Source organism: Lycium barbarum, chromosome 9, assembly GCF_019175385.1.
Source record: "Lycium barbarum isolate Lr01 chromosome 9, ASM1917538v2, whole genome shotgun sequence".
Lineage (NCBI taxonomy): Eukaryota > Viridiplantae > Streptophyta > Magnoliopsida > Solanales > Solanaceae > Lycium > Lycium barbarum.
Window position 1 is genome coordinate 100,247,612 of NC_083345.1, and position 20,046 is coordinate 100,267,657.

Genomic DNA, 20,046 nt, shown 5'->3' on the forward strand with positions numbered 1-20,046 from the left:
CCATATCACTAAAGTAGCATCAAGTGTATAAGTTTATGATTTCAAATTGTCTTATGTTACTTTTTTTATGTTTTAATTTCTATTTTATAACTCAAATTAAATAAAATATTAAAATTTATGTATACCATTTAAAATTTATCGTAATTCAATATCATTTTTTTACTAATTATTTTGGGGCACGTTCCCATGGCCTAGCACTTAAAATCTTGTGGTGACTAACGAAGAAAAAACAGCATTTACGTATAACAAGTCAGGTGGAAACATTCTTTATTTGATTTAATGCATGACAATATTAAATCAAAGAACAAACTTTGAGTTTCTAATTGAGATTGAATAAGAACTTGATTATCCCTGCTAAACTTATTGGTCGATGAATAGTAATCTTCTTTGGGAGATTGAATAAGAACTTGATCATCCTTGATAAACTTATTGGTCAATGAAAAGTCATCTTCATCAGTTGATCTGAGCTTGCTTTAGACTCCAAGCATTTAAATTGGAGATCTCAACATGTTGTGTTCCGTTGTTGAAAACAAATATGTGGGCCTTGTCGTTGATGGCCAACGTAGGGTAAACCCTAGCTGTAATGCAAGTTTTTCCCCCTCCGCCAAAGCTTTCTACTATGGAGTGATCTATCTGTTAAGGAATAAACAGGGAAAATAAAAAGCATATGAGTCTAGCTCAAGTTACAAAAGCTAAGATCGCCTCATTACTCAATGAAGTCGGTCCGCCAGACTCGATAATACTTGAGAAAATGTTGCATGATAAGCTCAAAGAATAAGAACAACGTAACAAGATAGAAACTAACCAAGAGGCAAGATGAGAACTTGAATCACGTACACCAAAGGTATCTCAACAAACGGAAAACAAGAGTTCAAGGCAAAATGGAGTCTCCGAAACTCCAGAAGTGTTGCAAGAAGAAACCCAAGAAGTACCACAACCGCATCTAAGGAGGTGTACATGGAAAAAACATCCAAACACCATGTATATAGATGCAACATGAATAGAGGTGGTCAAGCTCAAATAGACTACTTCCTTTAAAGAGGCTACAAAGATTAGTATGTGGAGGAAGTCGGTAGAGGAGGAAATTCACAAAAAGTTTGTACATCAAAATGATCCAAAATTTCAAAGTCACTCAAAATGGATTCAAAAAACAAATTAAGTTTTTGTTGAGAGGGAGTGTTACAAGTCCTCACAAACTTAATTAACATCCAAGATATATCAATGTAGAATCTAAAATATTCAAAGAGTTGTAGATAAATGAAAGGAGAATGAAAATATAGAGTGAGAAGTCTAGAAATTAATGGGAGATGTACTTCTGAAATATTTTACCTCCCTAGATCCTTCCATCACTACCTATAAATAGAGGTGATCATTTGAGTTGTAGGTTTTCTCATGTAAAAAGTGAAAGCAAGCGAGGTGTTCAAGCAAGAAGTTAGAGCAAGCGAGGTGCTCGAGTGGGAAGCGAGGTGCTCGAGTGGGAAGCGAGAGCAAGTGAGGTGCTCAGGTAAGAAGTGAGAGCAAGCGAGCAAGAGTTGAGTAATCAAGCAAGCAAGTGTGAGAGATAAAAGAAATCAACAAAGAGAGTTCCTAGGGTGTGAATGCAAGAAATTGAGTTTAAAAATTTTGAAAGACCGGAGTTGGTCCTAATTTTAAAGTAGTGAAATTTAAATTGTGAGCAACTAATTATGCTAAATAATATTCAACAAAGATGTTTTAAACGGGAACAAATATTAAACACCTATCCCAAAAGACGGTAAATACTTACCTACACCAGGTGTTTACACCAAATTGATACAGCTTACTACAGTTAAGTAGTTTGATAGAGTAAATCTATACATTAATTTACCATGGTTAAGTAATAGTTATGTATATTCATACACATGACATACATCTATTTGTTTGGTGTAAACACCCGGTATGGATAAGTTTTTACCCCCGATAAAACTCATCGATGTAAATCCCCCTTTTGAGAGCATGCTCGGATAGTGATTTGATCATTGTTATGGTCAATATCCTTGGTATAGATAGGTTCATTTCGTTTTGCGATAGACATCACCAATCAATAGAACAATCATATGACCTAGTACCTGCCTTGCTATTAACCATCACACGTAACATTTGAAGCTGAAGTATACTACACGTGTGTCAATACCCAAAAGTTGGAAGATATGTATTTTGGTAGGGAAACTTACCAAAGTCCTCAATGACAAATTTTGCTTAACAGGATCAACATCCAAAAAGCCTCCATAAGTGGTCTTGTCATAATCAAGATCCAACGACGACCTGCATTAGAAAATTTCACAATGAATTTCTAAATTTACAAGTAGCAAATTAATTTGGACACTGACAACTCTCCATCTTCTAGATACAAAGTCATCACAACTTATGGTTTACGAGACAGTATCTTTAATCTTTAAATTGGCAATAATATTCTTTTATACTCGTGTAATAAGAGTAGACCTTTCATGCAACAGAGCATATACCTATAGGTAACCTTAGGGGTGAGAACATTATGACCTTCCCTACCCGTTCAAGTTTGGACCGATCAATGACCATCCATCTATAAACTCAGCTCAATTTAATCCGCCTAATTCAACCCATTCAAAATCTGATCATGAGCTGATATGTAATTCAAATTGATATGTGAGAAACCTTATCAAAATATAATTTTTTGGTTGATATGTTTTATATAGACATAATATTAAAGAATGCATTAGATACTTAAACAATTTTTTTTTTTTTTAAAAAACAAGTAATTAAACTTAGTAAAAACTGAGCAGGTTGAGTTGTGACTCGTTTCTTAGCTCATTTCAGTTTAATATATCTTAGCTTAAGTAATTTTGACTTGTCCATCAACTTATCTTATCCTGCCCAAATTTAGCCCCGCATGCCCACCCATTTGACACCCCTTTCATGCAGCAGATCATGTACCCTATAGGTATCCTTAGGGGTGGCAAAATTAGCCCATGAAAACATGACCTGTCCAATCCGTTCAAGTTTTATTAAGACAATCCATTTTGACCCGCCCAATTCAGTACATCCAAAATTTGGGTTGTTATGTAATCTAAATTGACCCGTGAGAGACCTTATCGAAATATTTTTGTTTGATGTGTTATACATATAACTATAATAAGTAAAAAAAGTTTTATTAGGTGCTAATAGAGGATACCTAGGGGTATTTATGTAATATGTAAATATTACTCCTATATATATATGAGGTCATGACACCCATAAGGGTGTGCAGTATTATTATTTTCACATGGTATCAAGAGCCACGTTATTCTAGGGTTAATTCTTTTTTTTTTCCTTTCTTCTTTCCGCAGCCCTAGCCACTGCTTCCGCCCAGTTCCATGGCGTCTTCAGCACCTTCTTCTTCCACGGTTTCAGCCACTGTTGAGCCTGTCTTGTCCACGCCTCTTTCTTCACCTTTGTCGTCGGTGCCGCTGCCTGTTCATGGCGCCACCACCATGTCGCTGTCCTTTACGACTGGCAGCCCTCGTGTCTCTTCGTTTCCTCTGCGACCAGGTATCGGAGAGCAATACTCGACAAATTTTTCGTGGACTCCAACACGGTCTGTGGCTCCTTCTCCTCTCTTCCAGACCAGCCAGTTTGAGCGTGGTACCTCCTATGGGGGCTCGACGTTTGCTGCTCATCCAGGTTTCGTCTCCCAGCCACCCCCGTCTTCTGGCCTTGCCTCTCTCGCTGCTGGTCTCGAGCCATCTAAATTTAATGTCAAGAATTTTGTTACTACTATTTTCACTGTTGTTGAGGATTATTTACCATGGCGTACACAATTTGAATCGTTTCTTCTTGCTCACGGGCTGCTTGGCATGATTGATGGTTCCTTTCTGAAGCCTCCTATTTATATATTGGACGCTCATCATCGTGAGATTGGCAATACTGAGTATCATCATTGGATACGCATTGATCAAATTGTTCGTGTGTGTCTTTTTGCTACGTTGTCTAAAGAGACTTTAGTGGATGTACATGATCTTAAACATTCGACGATGATTTGGGAGCGCTTACAGTCTTGGTTTATGAATGCAAGTATGGCTCGGTCTATGGAGTTGAAACGTATGTTGTCTCATGTCGAGAAAGGCGAGACTCAGTCTATGGAGGCGTATCTTCGTCAGATTAAACTGATAGCTGATTCTCTTGCTGCTATCAATTCTCCTGTGTCAAATAAAGATTTGATTGAATACACCGTATTGGGTCTTGGTGAGGATTATGAATCCTTCATTACTGGAGTTACTCATTTTTCCGGGGCGACGTCTTTTGATGAGCTACGCTCAATGCTACTAGTTCAAGAACAACGGGTGAATTTCAAGAAGAACAGGGACCATGGGCTGGTGACTCATCAAGCGTTTGCTGCAAGTACTTTGTCTGCTCCTTCCAACACCACCTTCTCTACTTCTAACAACCATCACCAGCAAAAACAATACAATAAAACTAATGGTAAAGGACGAGGGGGTTGGAGTGGCAGTCGTAGGGGCCGTGGAGGCCGCGGGCGTGGTCGCAGTCACGGTGGCCAGCAACACGGGCAGCAGCAAGGGGGTGTCTCGGGGCCACATCAAAGTGCACCAACTCAGAATACTCAAGGCGGTATGGCAATTTGTAATTCAGCTTTAGCATCTAAGAGTATTTTGGCCCCTACTTCCTGTGGTACTAACCGTATTTTTGCAGGTCATTCTAATGTTGAGGGGGTGTTTGGGACTAATACTCCTCCTGTAGTTTGTCAAATATGTTATCATCCAGGTCACTCAGCAATTTCTTGTCCATCCCGTTATGCTCAGACGTCGTCTACGTCAGCTTTTGCTGCACTTCCTACGGGCGAGAATGACACTACTACTTGGTTTCCTGATTCAGGAGCATCTTCCCACATGACCCATGATCAAGGTATTTTAACGAATAAATCTCTTTACTCTGGCCAAGTTGAAATTCAGGTTGCAAATGGTACTAAAGTCCCTATTAAATATATTGGTGATGCCTCTTTAAACTCCAACAATAAATCTTTGAAGTTAAACTCTGTTTATCATGTTCCCCAACTTAAATTTAATTTAATGTCGGTTCACAAATTGTGCAAAGATAATAATTGTACTGTGAGTTTTGACGAGCATCATGTTTTTGTTAAGGACAACCACTCGGGGGAGGGGCTACTCAAGGCTACTAGTCAGGGGAGTCTATACCCGATCACCATCAGCAGTCGTTCTACTCCGCAAATAGCTCTTTTGACAACCTCCATTCCTGGTCCAACCTGGCATCGTCGACTTGGTCACTGTGGAGATAGAGTTCTAGACACACTTAGGAAAAAAAAAAGCTATTGTTTGTGCAACTAGTTTTATTCATGACTGTGTTCCATGTCGTTTAGGAAAATCTCATCGTCTTCCGTTTAAAGATGTCATTCATTCGTGTGATAAACCTTTGCAAATTGTTCATTCTGATTTATGGCAATCTACTATTGCATCACATCTTGGGTACAAATATTATGTTTGTTTTGTGGATGATTATTCTCGCTACTCTTGGATTTATCCTTTAAAACGAAAGTCCGATGTTTACCAACATTTTGTTTTCTTTCAAAAGTTAGTTGAGAATTTATTTGATACAAAAATAAAACATTTTCAGAGTGATGGAGGGCGTGAGTTTGATAATGGTCCTTTAATTAACCATTTTTTACATAATGGTATTTACTTTCGAAAATCATGCCCGGACACCCAGGCACAAAATGGAGTGGCCGAACGCAAACATCGACATATCATTGAGTTAGCCCGAACAATGCTCATTGCAGCCTCACTACCTGCTCAATTATGGGTCGATGCTGCTTATACGGCCACTTATATAATAAATCGATTGCCCACTCCAGTTTTGCATGGTGTATCACCTTATGAAACATTATTTAAACGGGTTCCACACTATAATTTCGTACGTGTCTTTGGCAGTCAGTGTTTTCCTAATTTTCCTGCTAAACCATCTAACAAATTAGCTCCTCGGTCAGTGTCATGTGTTTTCATTGGTTATGCTCCCGGTTATAAGGGTTATAGGTGTTTGGATCCACTTACGGGTCGGGTATATGTGAGTCGGGATGTTGGATTTCATGAGTCCGTCTATCCATATCGCACCTTAGTGTCGAGTCAACCATCCAGATTCATTGGGACTAGTGATTCGGACCCTTCCCTTCTATCTTTCTCCCAATCCCCGACCAATGTGGCTCCTACCATTTCCGTCGGTGACCACTCTGTTTCCAATCGCACCAGTCCGTCTAACCCATCCCCTAGTTCGCCGTCGTTGTCCAGCCCATCTAGTGGTCGTCTTAGTCCACCTCCACTTTCTACTCCACTGCAACAGCCATCTCCTCCGTCTCCTCGGGCGTTGTCGCATCCTAGTCCACCTTTGTAGCCCAGTCCACAAGTCCCACCTAGCTAATACCTTGCTGGGTCGTCTTCCCCGCTTGTGCCCTCTTCCGAGCCCCAACTTCAGCAGCCCATTTCTGTTCCTTCTGATACCGTCGACCACCAGCCTGTCGCCTCTCCTTTGGGTGGCATCTTTGTTCCACCATCTTCTACCAATGTTCATGCAATGCGGACCCGAGCTAAAGATAGAATTTTCAAACCAAATACTCTATTGAACCTTAACACTATTGAGTATGAAAAAGAACCGACTTGTTTCTCCCAAGCTAATAAAGTGCCAAAGTGGCGCCAAGCCATGGCCGAGGAGTTTAATGCAATGCTCACTAATCATACTTGGGACTTAGTACCATTTAATTCTAATAAAAACTTGGTTAGTAAAAAATGGGTTTATACGCTAAAATGCGATGAGCATGGTAATGTGGTTCGGCCTAAGGCTCGTCTGGTTGCTCGTGGAATGCATCAAAAACCTGGTGTAGATTACACTGAGACTTTTAGCCCTGTTGTGAAATCAACTACTGTTCGGTTGGTTTTAACTCTTGCTATTTCTTTTGGTTGGGTTATTAGGCAATTGGATGTTAAGAATGCCTTCTTACATGGGACACTGTTAGAGGAAGTGTATATGGAACAACCTAAGGGATTTGTTCACCCTGATTTTCCTGATCATGTTTGTCGTCTCTGAAAGTCTATCTATGGTCTTAAACAAGCTCCAAGAGCTTGGTATCATCGGTTTAGTAGTTTCTTGTTGCAGCAGGGCTTCTTTTGTGCACAATCCGATAATTCTCTCTTCATTTTTCGTAAGGGCAAATTCATTCTTTATCTTCTTTTATATGTTGATGATATCATTCTTACGGGAAATTCTACTCCTTTAATTACCAAGTTTATTTCTGTTTTGGCCAAGGAGTTTGCTGTGAAAGATTTGGGGAATTTGCATTTCTTTCTTGGGGTGCAAGCCGTGCGTAAGTCTTCTGGCTTATTTTTATGTCAACACAAGTATGTTAAGGATCTTCTTCGTAAATTCAACCTTCATACGGCTAAGCCAGTACGTACTCCTCTTCCAGTCGTACCACTTTGTCTCTCACCGATGGTGAGTTATTGTCTGATCCTAGTGAGTACCGTAGTATGGTAGGGGCCTTGCAATACTTGACCATGACTAGACCTGATATTACATATGCTGTGCACTTGGTTTCTCAGTTTATGCATGCTCCTCGTACATCTCACTTGTTGGCTGTTAAGCGTGTCTACAGGTACTTGGTTGGTACAACAGGTTTTGGTTTGTGGTTACGTCCTTGCAGGCAATCTTCAATTATGGTAGCTTACTCAGATGCCGATTGGGCTGGCTGTCCCGATAGTTGCAGGTCTACCACGGGTTATGCGATCTTTTATAGGGACAGCCTCATTTCTTGGCGTGCGAAGAAACAACCCACAGTGTCCAAGTCGTCCACCGAGGCAGAGTACCGGGCAGTTGCATACACGGTCCAAGATACTCTTTGGATCCGTTCTCTGTTAGCAGAGTTGGGCTTGATGATCCGTTCTCCTGTTACACTTTATTGTGATAATGTTTCAGCGACGTATTTAGCAGTGAATCCAGTTCAACATGATCGTAGTAAGCATATTCGGATTGACTATCATTTTGTACGAGAGCGTGTTGCTCATGGTGATCTGGTAGTTCGCTATGTACCAACTCAGCACCAGTTGGCTGATATCTTCACGAAGAACTTGTCCAGTCAATGCTTTGAATATTTACGGTCCAACCTGCGCGTAGTTTCCCCCGCACAGTTTGAGGGGGTGTAATAGAGGATACCTAGGGGTATTTATGTAATATGTAAATATTACTCCTATATATATAGAAGGTCATGACACCCATAAGGGTGTGCAGTATTATTATTTTCACAGGTGCTAAAACAATTTTTTTTTTAAATAAGTAATTAAACTTAGTAAGAATTGAACGGGTTGAGTTATGACTCGTTTCTTAGTGTTGCGAAAGATTCGTGGGTTAACTAACGCACAATCACACACAAAGTAAACAGAGAGGTAAAATAACACAAAAAATTAACGAGATTCGGCTAAACCTAATCCTCGGAATAGACGCACAATGAGTTTTCCACTATGAAAGTAAAGAGGGACGAAAGCAGAAAGAGGGAGAGAAATACCTTTTCTGATCACTGCACATAAGCACAACAAACTTGTCATTCTTCTTGAATACTATAAAGAAGACTGCAGTAAATTCTTGAATGTCACTTGAGGCCAAGACAAGCAAACCAAAAGGACCTACACCACTGTTGGCTGATGAACCTCTTTGGCTACATATCTCTTGTGGATTGGTCCAACTTGATTCAAGTACCTCTGCTTTCTCAAACATTGGGATTGAGAAGGAGATTTCTACATCCACCTAAAACAATTAACATTAGTATTTAGCAGTTGTACGTAGAGGCGAATTGAGAATTTAAAATTTATGAATTCTTCTAGCGGTCTCAAATTAATGTAGAAGTTCACTGCCATATATATATATATATATATATATATATATATATATATATAATGAATTTCTTATTATTTATAGTCGTACTCTACATCCACCACTGGTGGAACCAATGCATATCCTTTTGCAAAAATACTAGAATGGTTGCCCATATTACCAAATCGTCATTTGATTTTACCCGTTCCACTCCAATTATCATTTCTCTTTAAGCAAGACTTATAAGGGTGTGTTTGGTCCGAAGGAAATGTTTAACACGAAAAATATTTTCTTAGAATTTTTTTTTTTTTTGGAAAACAAGTGGAATTATTTACTTATTTTAAAGGGCCAAATATCCCTGTACTATGAGAAATGGTTTAAATATACCCCTGCCGTTATACTATTGGTTCAAATATACCCCTTCTCCGATGAAATTGTCTAAGGTGAACATTCAATCCTACGTGACACTGACATTTGATGAGTGAAAGCCGCGTGGCATGTCACCTCATCACCCCAACTCATTTTACCCCTCCCTTTATTTGTTCTTCCACCACTAAAATTTCCTTCCCCTCCACCACCATTACTGCCATTTAGTTAGAGCTCTAAAAAAAAAAAGTCCTTCACTGGTGGTAATAATGAGCCACATAAAGGCTGCATAGCCCAATATTTTGATATTTATGTGCATTATTAATCACTTGGATTGAAGAGCATTATAGATTATTTTACTTCAAATTAAAATACTTTTTGAAATACAGAATTATATGAATAAGGGAGAAACTTCATCAAAGGAAAATTAATAATTCATATAAATCGCTTAGCGGGAAATGTCCTGAAAAAATTCAACTAGTAACTAAGTGTAGAATTCTTGAAACTCAGTGGTAGATTGTGCAATTGAAGGCAATCTTCAAAAGCTAGGTTGAAAGAACTATACCTGTGCACTGGTGACACCTGAAACTTCAACCACTGAACCTGCTTTTAGTTTTGTAATTGGTAACTTAACTTGGTCCGTCCTTAGCTTTTCTATTTCTTCTACGGGCCATTGAAGCAATTGCTTCCCAGATTTGTCGAGCCAAATTTTTCTAGGAAATGCCTGAAAACAATAAAAGGCAGAGCTATAATTTCTAGTTTATGCGTTCTGAATCACAATTCGTTTTGTTTAGTGAGTTATAAATAGATTATTTTACATATTAAATGAACTGTTGAACACAAAATAACAAATACAGGATTTGTAACCGAGCCAGATATGGTTCATCTGATTTTACGAGCTAGTTGTGCCAAAGAATTATATATAAAAATGACATCAAAACAAATTATTACCTGAAGACCAGACCAACCTTTCATTATATCAATGTTGGCACTTGTAGATTCATTGATCCAAGAAAGCAAAATCCTCCTCTTCTTGTCACTGTCATAGAAGGACTTGGAAGCATAGTACTTTCCATAATCTAATCTTAATCCTGATTCATTATCTACAGATCCCGCATCCGGAACATAAATATCCGTGTGACGATCATACGTTCCAACCGTGTAATATTCAACCAGAGATCGAAACACGCTAGCCTTAAGTACATGTTTGTCCTTTGATACCGGAAAAAAGTCAGGGCATTCCCACATTCCAGTTTCGTTCGATGAATGCAGGGGATGTTCTGCTTCTGTCCAGTGTACAAAATCCGCGCTAGTGTACAAAAGAGCGAGTCCAGTATTTTGTTCTCTTTCGTTCCCTACGATGACTCTCCATTTCCCATCGGGGCCTAACCAAGCAGTAGTTGGGTCCCTAAATAAAGTAGTATTGATTTTGTTCACATCATTAGGTTCCATAATCGGATTATGAGTTGATTTAATCCATTCGACTAGATAAGGGTCTGATGGATCTTTGGGCACGGCTAGATTTTGGACTTGATTATTATTCGAGTCTATTCCAGTATAGAGTATAGCTGGTGTGCCATCTTGGAGAATTGTAGCAGAACCTGACCAACAACCTTTGATGTCATAAGATGGGTCTGAAGGAAAAAGAGCTATAGGATGAATAATCCAGTTGACAATATCAGTTGAAGTAGCATGACCCCATGTGATGTTTCCCCATGCTGCACTTCCAGGGTTGTACTGGTAAAATAAATGGTATATTCCTTTGTAGATCATCGGTCCTGCACGTTTAATATTGTGGAGTAGGTCCGATACAGCTAGAATTTGAAGCTTATAGGTTCGAGATTCTAGTCTTCTAAAGCTACTTCTTTATGGCATTTCCACTTTAAGAAAAAATCCAATTCGACAAAGGATCAAGGGCGGATGGGGCATTATAATTTGGGGTTCAATTGAACCCCAAACTTTCGATGCGGTGTATAAATTTATATGTAAAAATTTACTAAATTTACAATAAATAATATATATGAACCCATAACTTTAGAAATATAATGGTTCAATGCCAAAAAATTTAAAGGTTGAACCCCAAGAGTTTAAATCCTAGATCCGCTTTTGCAAAGGATAGTTCATGGAACTACTATCAAGATTCTTTGGACCATATTTCCTCGTATCATTGTACATATTCAACGAATATTTATATACAAATACGGAGTTTAAATCAAAGCTATTGAATTCAGCCGAATCCGCAACCGAGGTGCTAGTTATGCCCTGCTTCATAGCCAGTTTGAACTGGATCTTAGTTTTGAACGTTTGAAAGAAGATGTTTTTTTCGCAATTATATATGGCGCTCATAGTGAAAAATGCAGTTATGATATAGTATATTTATTTCAAAAGGAAGGAAGATAGAGAAAAGAAATAATCTTTAAACGGAAAGCACTTAGAAAAATACAAAGGAAGTATTATTTAGAAACATTACCTATAAGGACAAATTACCTGGTATAGCAGGTAAAGCTGGCATGATGGTATAAAAGTTTAGGTTTGAAACAGTAAATTAAATTTAATAATATTGGTAAATAATTGCACGGGGGAGAGGGGGGGGGGGGGGGTGAGGTTGTTGGTAAGTTACTGATCCAATTCGTATTTAATCAGTTTTTTCTTTTGCAGATTTTATTTGGTTTAGCAACATCTCCTCTAAACAAAAGTTCGCAATTAGACAGGAAAACTTACCATTAGGATCTGTGAATCCAAAGTCATGTATTCCCCAGTTCACCGCATTATAAGTCAATGACACCGTCCACCAAACAAAAATAAACAGAATTTTAATCAGATTAAACAAAATTAATCACAAATATGAAAAATGGATGAGCATGTTAAGAATGTACCATTCATCCAATTCTTAGGAGGTTGGAAATGATATGCAGTTCTATAGGGTTGACTTTCAGTACTATCTGTAAACTGGAGGAGAGGAAAAGATTGATCTACACTATTGAAAACTTCAGGCTGCATAATATCTACACCAAGTGTAGATACTATTATTGAGCTAAAGAGAAGCAAAACATATGGAAAACCCATGAATCTGGCTTTGGTGAAAGCAAGAAATCCCACTTTTAATGAACAAAAATAAAAAGGTTCCAACTTTTTAGTGCAAATGATGTATCCAACTAAGAGAAGTACATATAGACTGTCCCACCACTACTTCTTTACCCTCACTTTTGCAAGTCAAAATAATATATTCCAATCTTTACAAGTCAGAATATTATATTCTAACTAATCTAAGATACCACAAATTTCATGACCCCAAAGCAGAGGAAACGTCCAGATCTATTGTACCAGTCAGTTTAAATATATTCCATATTGTCTGTCTAGCTGCAATCTTGTTCCTAGAACAATGTTAATTTGATGGTGCAGGATTTTAATTCTTGTACTTATTTTATACGAGTTACAAAAAAGTGTTAGGTGGCTAAGAAGACCATGATTAGCTAGTAGGTGAGAGGGACCTCATAATGAATAGAAATATTTTACAGGTTTCGCTGTTTGTCTGCTTCGCATTTCCCATGTCATACTTTTTACATAGATATTTAAAATCTTTAATTCTAATATGTTTGAGGGTGTCCAATTGTTGAAAGGATATTTTCGGAGGTTGACAAAGACCCGAGGACTTTGTAGAATGTTGATTGGCTTGTGGGTTGGTTGCTGTACATAGAATTCCTTCAGAGGAGTAGGCATGCTTAATGTCCGTTGATGAGTTATGACATTTCATAGTTTTGATGATCGACATATACACCAAGGACCAGGTTCTTGATCAGGTTCCCTGAGCATTGTACGAACGTGACAGCTGTAAAGCTGTGGCACTGTTCCGATCGGCTGAGCCATAGCGGAAGAGTAATTGTATGTCGGTTAGAAGATAAAGGATCATTGTAACGTCCCTATCTATATCACATGCCAGTCACATGATCCTCACATGCTCTCATTGGTTCCCTATATAAACAACATGTTGGGATTTGTTTAACCTAACACTTCAAATCATATTATTCTCATTGTTGAAAAGAGCAGCCGCCACTGTTTTCTCTGAACTTTCAAGATCAAGAAAAAATAATTTCGAGGACCAGATCCCAAGATTGAAGATGTCTTAAGTCCTAGGTTGTTCAGTCTTTGTCTTCTTGGTCTTAATATTGTAAACCTACACTTCTTTTAAGAAAGGTTCTGTAGGTATTTGTTTTTCAAGCTTTTTGTGTAAACGCCTGACTATAGTTAGTTATGGTGAGTTAAGGTTCAGCTAGAGTTAGTTGAATCAGTTGGTTCATGGCTAGAGTAGTTAAGAGCTTTTGCTTGCAATAGAGTCATTGTAAGGGGAGGAATTGGTGGGCTAATTCCTAGGTTGCAAAAGGCTTGTAATCTGAAAAAGTTGCTCAATTAGTGAAGTTGGAAATCCTACTGGTGTAGGTCGTGGTTTTTAATCCCTTGAGCAAGGAGTTTTCCACGTAAATATCGCGTTTCATTTACTTTCTGTTTTTGCTTGAGGGAACAGATAAGGGGTCCCTTATCTATTTTTCGGTGGATTCTTAGTTTCTATCAATTGGTATCAGAGAAGGTTCTTTCTAAAAGGGTAACACCTAGAAAGGATCTCTCATTATGGCTGCTCCACCAAACTTCGAGGAACGACAGTCAACCACGAGACCTCCAAGGTTTAACAGACAGTATTATGGATGGTGGAAAACAAGGATACATGACTATTTGATGGCTGAAGATTCTGAACTCTGGGACATCATTCTTGATGATCCTTTTGTCCCTACAAAGACTGATACAGAGTCTAGAAAGCTAGAGGTAAAGGCCAGAGAAGAATACACTGAAACTCATAGAAAAGCCATTGAAAACGGGTTCAAGGCCAAGAAGATTTTAATGTGTGGTATTGGACTAGATGAATACAATCGTGTTTCATCTTGTGAAACTGCCAAGGAAATATGGGAAGCCCTCTTGATGGCTCATGAAGGAACCTCTCAAGTCGAGCAGTCCAAAATAGACATGCTCACCACTGAGTATGAACTATTTAGTGTCACGACCCAACCCCGTGGGCCGCGACTGGTACCCTAACTAGGTACCCGTACATACCTACCTGACCGAATTTCGTATCGTACAGATTTTTTTTTTTTTTTTAAAACAGATGTTACAGAAGTAGGCCGATACAGATACGGCACGCGCGCGAACATATATATGTATATACCTGAACATGCAAACATTTACAGATAAGCCGATAAGGCTAACATACAGACGAAACCCGTAACCCACACATCTATCTACAGGCCTCTACAGACATACAGAATCATATGACGGGACAGGGCCCCGCCGTACCCAGAATTTCCATACATACAGAATATACGGAAAACAGAAGATATATACCAAAAGTATTTGCTCCGGATCAAAGGAGCTCTTCCAAAACAGCAGAATCGATGCCCTAAACCGGCGGCGTATCTCCAGGTGCATCTGTACCTGCGGGCATGTAACGCAGCCCCCGAAGAACCGGGGGTCAGTACGAAGAATGTACCGAGTATGTAAAGCAGATATATATATCAAACATAATCATGATCTGGATCGGAAGCACAGAAATATAATAGACAGGCTCATAAGCCGGACGAACATACAGAATCATAACCAGTCGGACAGATAATCCGGACGGACATACAGAAGCATAACCCGTCGGTCAGATAATCCAGACGGACATACAGAAGCATAAGTCATACAGACAGAAAGAATCACACATAGGGTGCAGGAACGTGGTCGCCACTCCTGCCATTGGCACCACAACACGTCAGATATCAGAAATTCTTCTCCGATCTCCGTCACACATCATAACATAACCACGGTACCCGGGGGCGGACAGATAACACAGCACCCCGAGCCCGGACACATCATACTTCGTAATATATCCTCGGTAACCGGGGACGGACATATAACACAGTACCCCGAAACCGGACACATCATACTTCAGAATTCACATATGGGGCTCGGCGGCCCACCGCACGATATACGTACCGGCCCGGGATCCGGTGAAAGGAATCATAGCATGTGCACGAACTGATTGATGAGAAACCACATACATATAAATCGTCATACAGAATCAACAGAACAGAAGTAGGCCAACTGGCCGATCGAACCAAAGTATTCGGATAGTCTTCAAACTACGCGCCTACACGTCACTTGGGGAGGCACGACAGATTATACCCAGAACCAGATTTCCAGATGTCAAAAGTTATTTTGTGAGATTTGTATAAAAACAGTCATATCATGATCAGAGTAGTAGTCCAGATGTTTTCTGGGGAAATTGGATAGAACTAAAGTAATTAAGATCATACAGAAGGTATCGGGCCTCGTGGGCCCGCCTCGGACCAACTCGAGGCGACATACGTAAAATACCGATAATAGACCTTATGAGGTCATCCATAACCATTTGGAAGTGTTTCGACTCCGTTTGGGAAGGTTTCGTGCAAAAGTTCACTTTGAAGGCATTTTATAAGAAAAGGGTTTCAATTGTACTGAAGGAATTGGAGCGGATTTCCATCTCGAATTCCGAGGAACGGAGTCGTACTTAAGGCTCGCGGCCGAGCCTATCACCTCCAGAACATGCCTAAGAATAAAGGGGAAGGCTTTACATACCTCGGTAGCGCCTTACGCTCGCTTGGCGTCGGTTCCAATTTCGTCCAAAATCTACAAATGGTCAAGTTTACCAATTGTCAATTCAAGCCTTTAGGATTCCATACTTAATCACATAATTGCCTACCGAAATTTCGGCAGCATTTCCCCTATATATATAACATCCCCGAGACTTTGCTCGGCTTAATATATCAACACAGCAACCCAACAATTCAACAACAACATCGATAACAACATCAAATATCACAAAACACATAATATGGCATAACTAGCCATCTTTCCGACATAACACAATATCTTTCATTCCGACCAGACACTTCCAAACCAATCTTAATCTTTCCATATTCATCATTAGTCATGATCATTACAACGCAAATAGGAAGCATTTCATATCCTTTCTACAATATATTCACAAGGTATACACGATATACAAACTTTTCACCAAAACAATAATTCATCTAAATTCCCAATCTTCAACATAATCGTTCATAATGCATTCTTAACTTCCAATTTCATTGATGAATATCATGATTTGCACCTTACCACTTTTATTTCCATATATACATAAACTACAATAAAGTTGCATATTTCCTACAACAACTTAACAACAAACTTTCCATAACAACAAGAACCATTTTTCTTCCATTCACTTCACGACAACACAATCATCATACTAAGGAAATTTAATTTATCCTCCACCATCAACACAACACCACACGGCTACACTCCATACTTCCAATTTCCGTCGAATTCATTCAACTTTCATTTCCAATACAATTTCTACCATAACCATAACTAGATTACAATACAAAATTCAACACATCTCAACTACACCATCATACACACACACGACCATACACACACATTCACAACACACAAAATTTTCATGCTTTTCATTCATTCCCACACACTACAACATATATACATATATTCCATGGTTTAAAAATGATAAAATTCTTACCTTTTCTCAACTCTTCCACTTGCCACAAATGGTAGTTTCTTGCCAAGATAATTGTATCACTTTGTAGAGAATCTTGCTCTTGGTGATAATCCCACAAAAAATGGATTTTTGAACCAAAGGATTTGGCTCCAAAAAATTTTCTTTCCTTTTCTTTTCTCTCTTTCTCTAGCCGAAACTCCTTGTTCTTTTGTTCTTGATTTTTCTTGCTTTGTCTTGAACATTATATGGATATGGATGGCCATATATAATACCACTTAATTAAATTATGGGCTTGGGCCATTTTTCACATAGCATGGCCGGTTGGGCCTTCCCTTTTGGGCCTTGTTTAATTTTTTTTTTGTTGAGCCCAATTTGGCCACACTTTGTAATTCATGGAACAAGTTTCCAAAATTCCAATTTTGCCCTTGGCCTCCTTTCGTAATTTCACACCATTGTATTCATAACCTACACATTCATGCCAAGCAAGGTCCAAATGTGGCCTTGTCCATTACAAGTCAAATTATTTCGAATTTTTGAATAAGCAAAAATGTCGGATGTAACATTTAGGATGTAGGATGATGAGTCAATCCAGGATATGCACACTCGTTTCACCTCCATTATCAATGAGCTTCATTTTCTTGGTAAGATTATTCCCATTAACAAGCGAGTTCGAAAAATACTTGGTGTTCTACTAGGATCTTGGGAGAGTAAATTTAATGCTATAACTGAAGCCAATGACCTGTAGAAAATGACTATTGATGATTTGATTGGAAATCTCAAAACCTATGAGGTGAAGAAAAAGAAGGAGCTTGAAAGACGAGAGCCAAGGAAAGAGAAGAACCTGGTCTTTAAAGCAGCTAAAAGTGACTCAAGTGGTGATGAATCTGATATGGCCTACCTTACAAAAAGGTTCCATAAGATAATTCGTAAAATGGTGGTTTCTCCAAGATAGTAAGCTCCAGCAAGAACTTCAAACAAAATGTCTTATGTCACAAATATGGGAAGCCTGGACACTACATTAAGGAATGTCCTCTTCACAAGCAAGATCACTACAAGAATGTTAATAAGGGAGTGAAGCGGAACCAGGTCCCTGACAAGAAGTTCAATAGAAGAGATGTGGTCGATAATTTGGTAAAGCAGGCTTTACCTGCTTGGGGAGACTCTTCTAGTGAGTCTGAAAATAAAGAAGCAGGGGATACCTCCATGATGGTCGTTGAAGATGAACCTGTGAAGTATGTGTCACGACCAAATTTAGCTAAGTCGTGCGGGCACTTACCTTTTCCACCTCAGTAAGCGAACCCTCAACCCAACAATAGTAAAAACATAAATAAATAATTAAATAAGCGGAAGAGAATAAATCACGTAAGTCTGACGATAATAATATAGAAAAAGTGCGGAAATAAGGAAATACACTCCAGAGTCCGGTCTAATCCATACAAGAGCATCTAACTAAAATCTACAAGTCTTGAATATCAATAATACATCAAGTCTGAGTATGTCTTGGAATATAAATAAGACATAAATAAGCGTCTTCAAGGCGACGGGCATCTCGTGCTCCCCCTGTAGACTCTAAGCAACTCTGGAGAGACTATCAGCCACGAGAAATAGAAGTAGATCCAACCTGAAATTCTGCATTCATAAAAGAATGCAACAAGTGCAGGTCAGTACAAAACCACAATACTGGTAGGTATCATAGGCCAACTAAGTTTAGCGAACATAATCCAGACAATAAGGTAAGATAAGCAGATAAATCAACAAGTATAAGTCAAAACAAATTAGAAACCAAGTACAGGTCGTCACCTAGGTTATAGCATCTAAACCCAAGTATGCCAAGCCCCAATATAATCAATCTGAATCCAAATAACACAAGTATATCACCAAATCACTAACACAAGCCATAATGCAATGCAATGGAATAATGTATGAATTGTGGATGCAAGGAAATGCTGTGTGATATGTGAATACAATGCAATGCTGTGTACACATGTACTCCAGACGGAAGTGTCGACGTCTCGGTAGCACAACCCATGGGGGACCCGCGAAGTCTATGTACCACTTGTCTCGGATCTTGGCCCAGCGGTTGAACGAGACTCCGGACCTTTTCCCACGGAGGATCGTCATTAGTATAACCCATGGGGGACTCGCGGAGTCCATGTACCACTCATTCCGGATCTTTGCCCAACGGTAACGAGTCTCCGAATCTTTGTCCATAGAGGATTTTCATCAAATCATATCATATAATATCACATCACCCGAAACCATTTCCCATCGGGCATTTAAAACCTTTTCTCTGATATATACCAAAAGTCTTTCATTAAACAGTTCCAAACCATTTCCATCACGTATGAATGTATGAATGCATAAATGCCAAATCAATGCAATAAATGCCAACGAATATGCTATGGTAGTCACAATACTATAAGTCTTACTAAGACTTATATAAATCAACTCAAAAGTAAGCATGATCTCATCATCAACAGTCCGATCAATATCACAAGTACCAAGCATGGGTATGCCAACAATATCATGAAAAGGGCTACACAAGCCATATAGAACTCTATCCTCGTATCAAATGTCAATAAGTAAGATATTACAATATCATGAAAAGGTATAACAATAGTCTCCAATATCTACTATCACCACGTGGCATCAAGCCAACAACAATAGAACAAATTAAGTCACAACACAATAGGGTGGCTAACCCCAATCATACAATAGGGCCCAACCAAAGACAATATCCAACCCAAATTAACATATGAAGGTTTACATGCTTTCTCCGACAATATCATCTAAATATACGCTTCGCTAAACGAAGTCTCACCAAGGGTAAACCGTAATTACCTGGAAGGCCGAACAACAATAACACCAACAATCACTCCTTAACCTTTCCTTTCCTCTGGGCCTCGAGATCAAGAAAGTCGAAGCATATTCAAATCATGGAATTAGAATCAAGAAAAACATCAAAACATACCCTACTTCTATTCAAGACCCAAATCCCCAACCCATGGAATAGGGTTGATGAACCAGAAAGGTGAAATTAGGGATGTAAATGTCCCAACATGAAATTAAACCTCTAGGTTATCAATTCCCTTCATTAGCAAGCTAGAATAATCAACAAATCGCTCAATTTTGGATTCTAGGAAAAACCCCCAAATTTGGGTATAAACCCTAACTTATAAATCCACAAATTAGCCTCTAATAAGGAAGAAGTTATGAAATAAAGGTTCTAATCATCAATT

General features: G+C 38.9%; 1 protein-coding gene across 1 annotated transcript; it reads right to left on the minus strand.

Annotated features, from left to right (window-relative positions):
- Positions 1-243: 243 nt before the first annotated feature.
- On the minus strand, positions 244-12,584 carry LOC132609158 (beta-fructofuranosidase, insoluble isoenzyme CWINV3-like). The gene is made up of 7 exons (XM_060323021.1): positions 12,102-12,584; positions 11,947-11,955; positions 10,177-11,003; positions 9,791-9,949; positions 8,555-8,793; positions 2,193-2,283; positions 244-633 (listed from the first exon to the last, which is right to left on the minus strand). Exons 1-7 carry the CDS (start codon positions 12,289-12,291, stop codon positions 454-456), a joined length of 1,695 nt encoding a protein of 564 aa, XP_060179004.1. The 5' UTR covers positions 12,292-12,584; the 3' UTR covers positions 244-453.
- Between the last annotated feature and the right edge of the window lie 7,462 nt (positions 12,585-20,046).

Bases quoted from the DNA above. Each gene is read 5' to 3' on its own strand.
- LOC132609158 (XM_060323021.1), bottom strand. From the start codon at position 12,291: ATGGGTTTTCCATATGTTTTGCTTCTCTTTAGCTCAATAATAGTATCT. The intron at 9,950-10,176 runs GTAATAATTTGT...TATTGTTTTCAG, and splicing joins AAGGTTGGTCTGGTCTTCAG to GCATTTCCTAGAAAAATTTG. The intron at 634-2,192 runs GTAAGTTTCCCT...ATTCCTTAACAG, and splicing joins ATTTGTCATTGAGGACTTTG to ATAGATCACTCCATAGTAGA.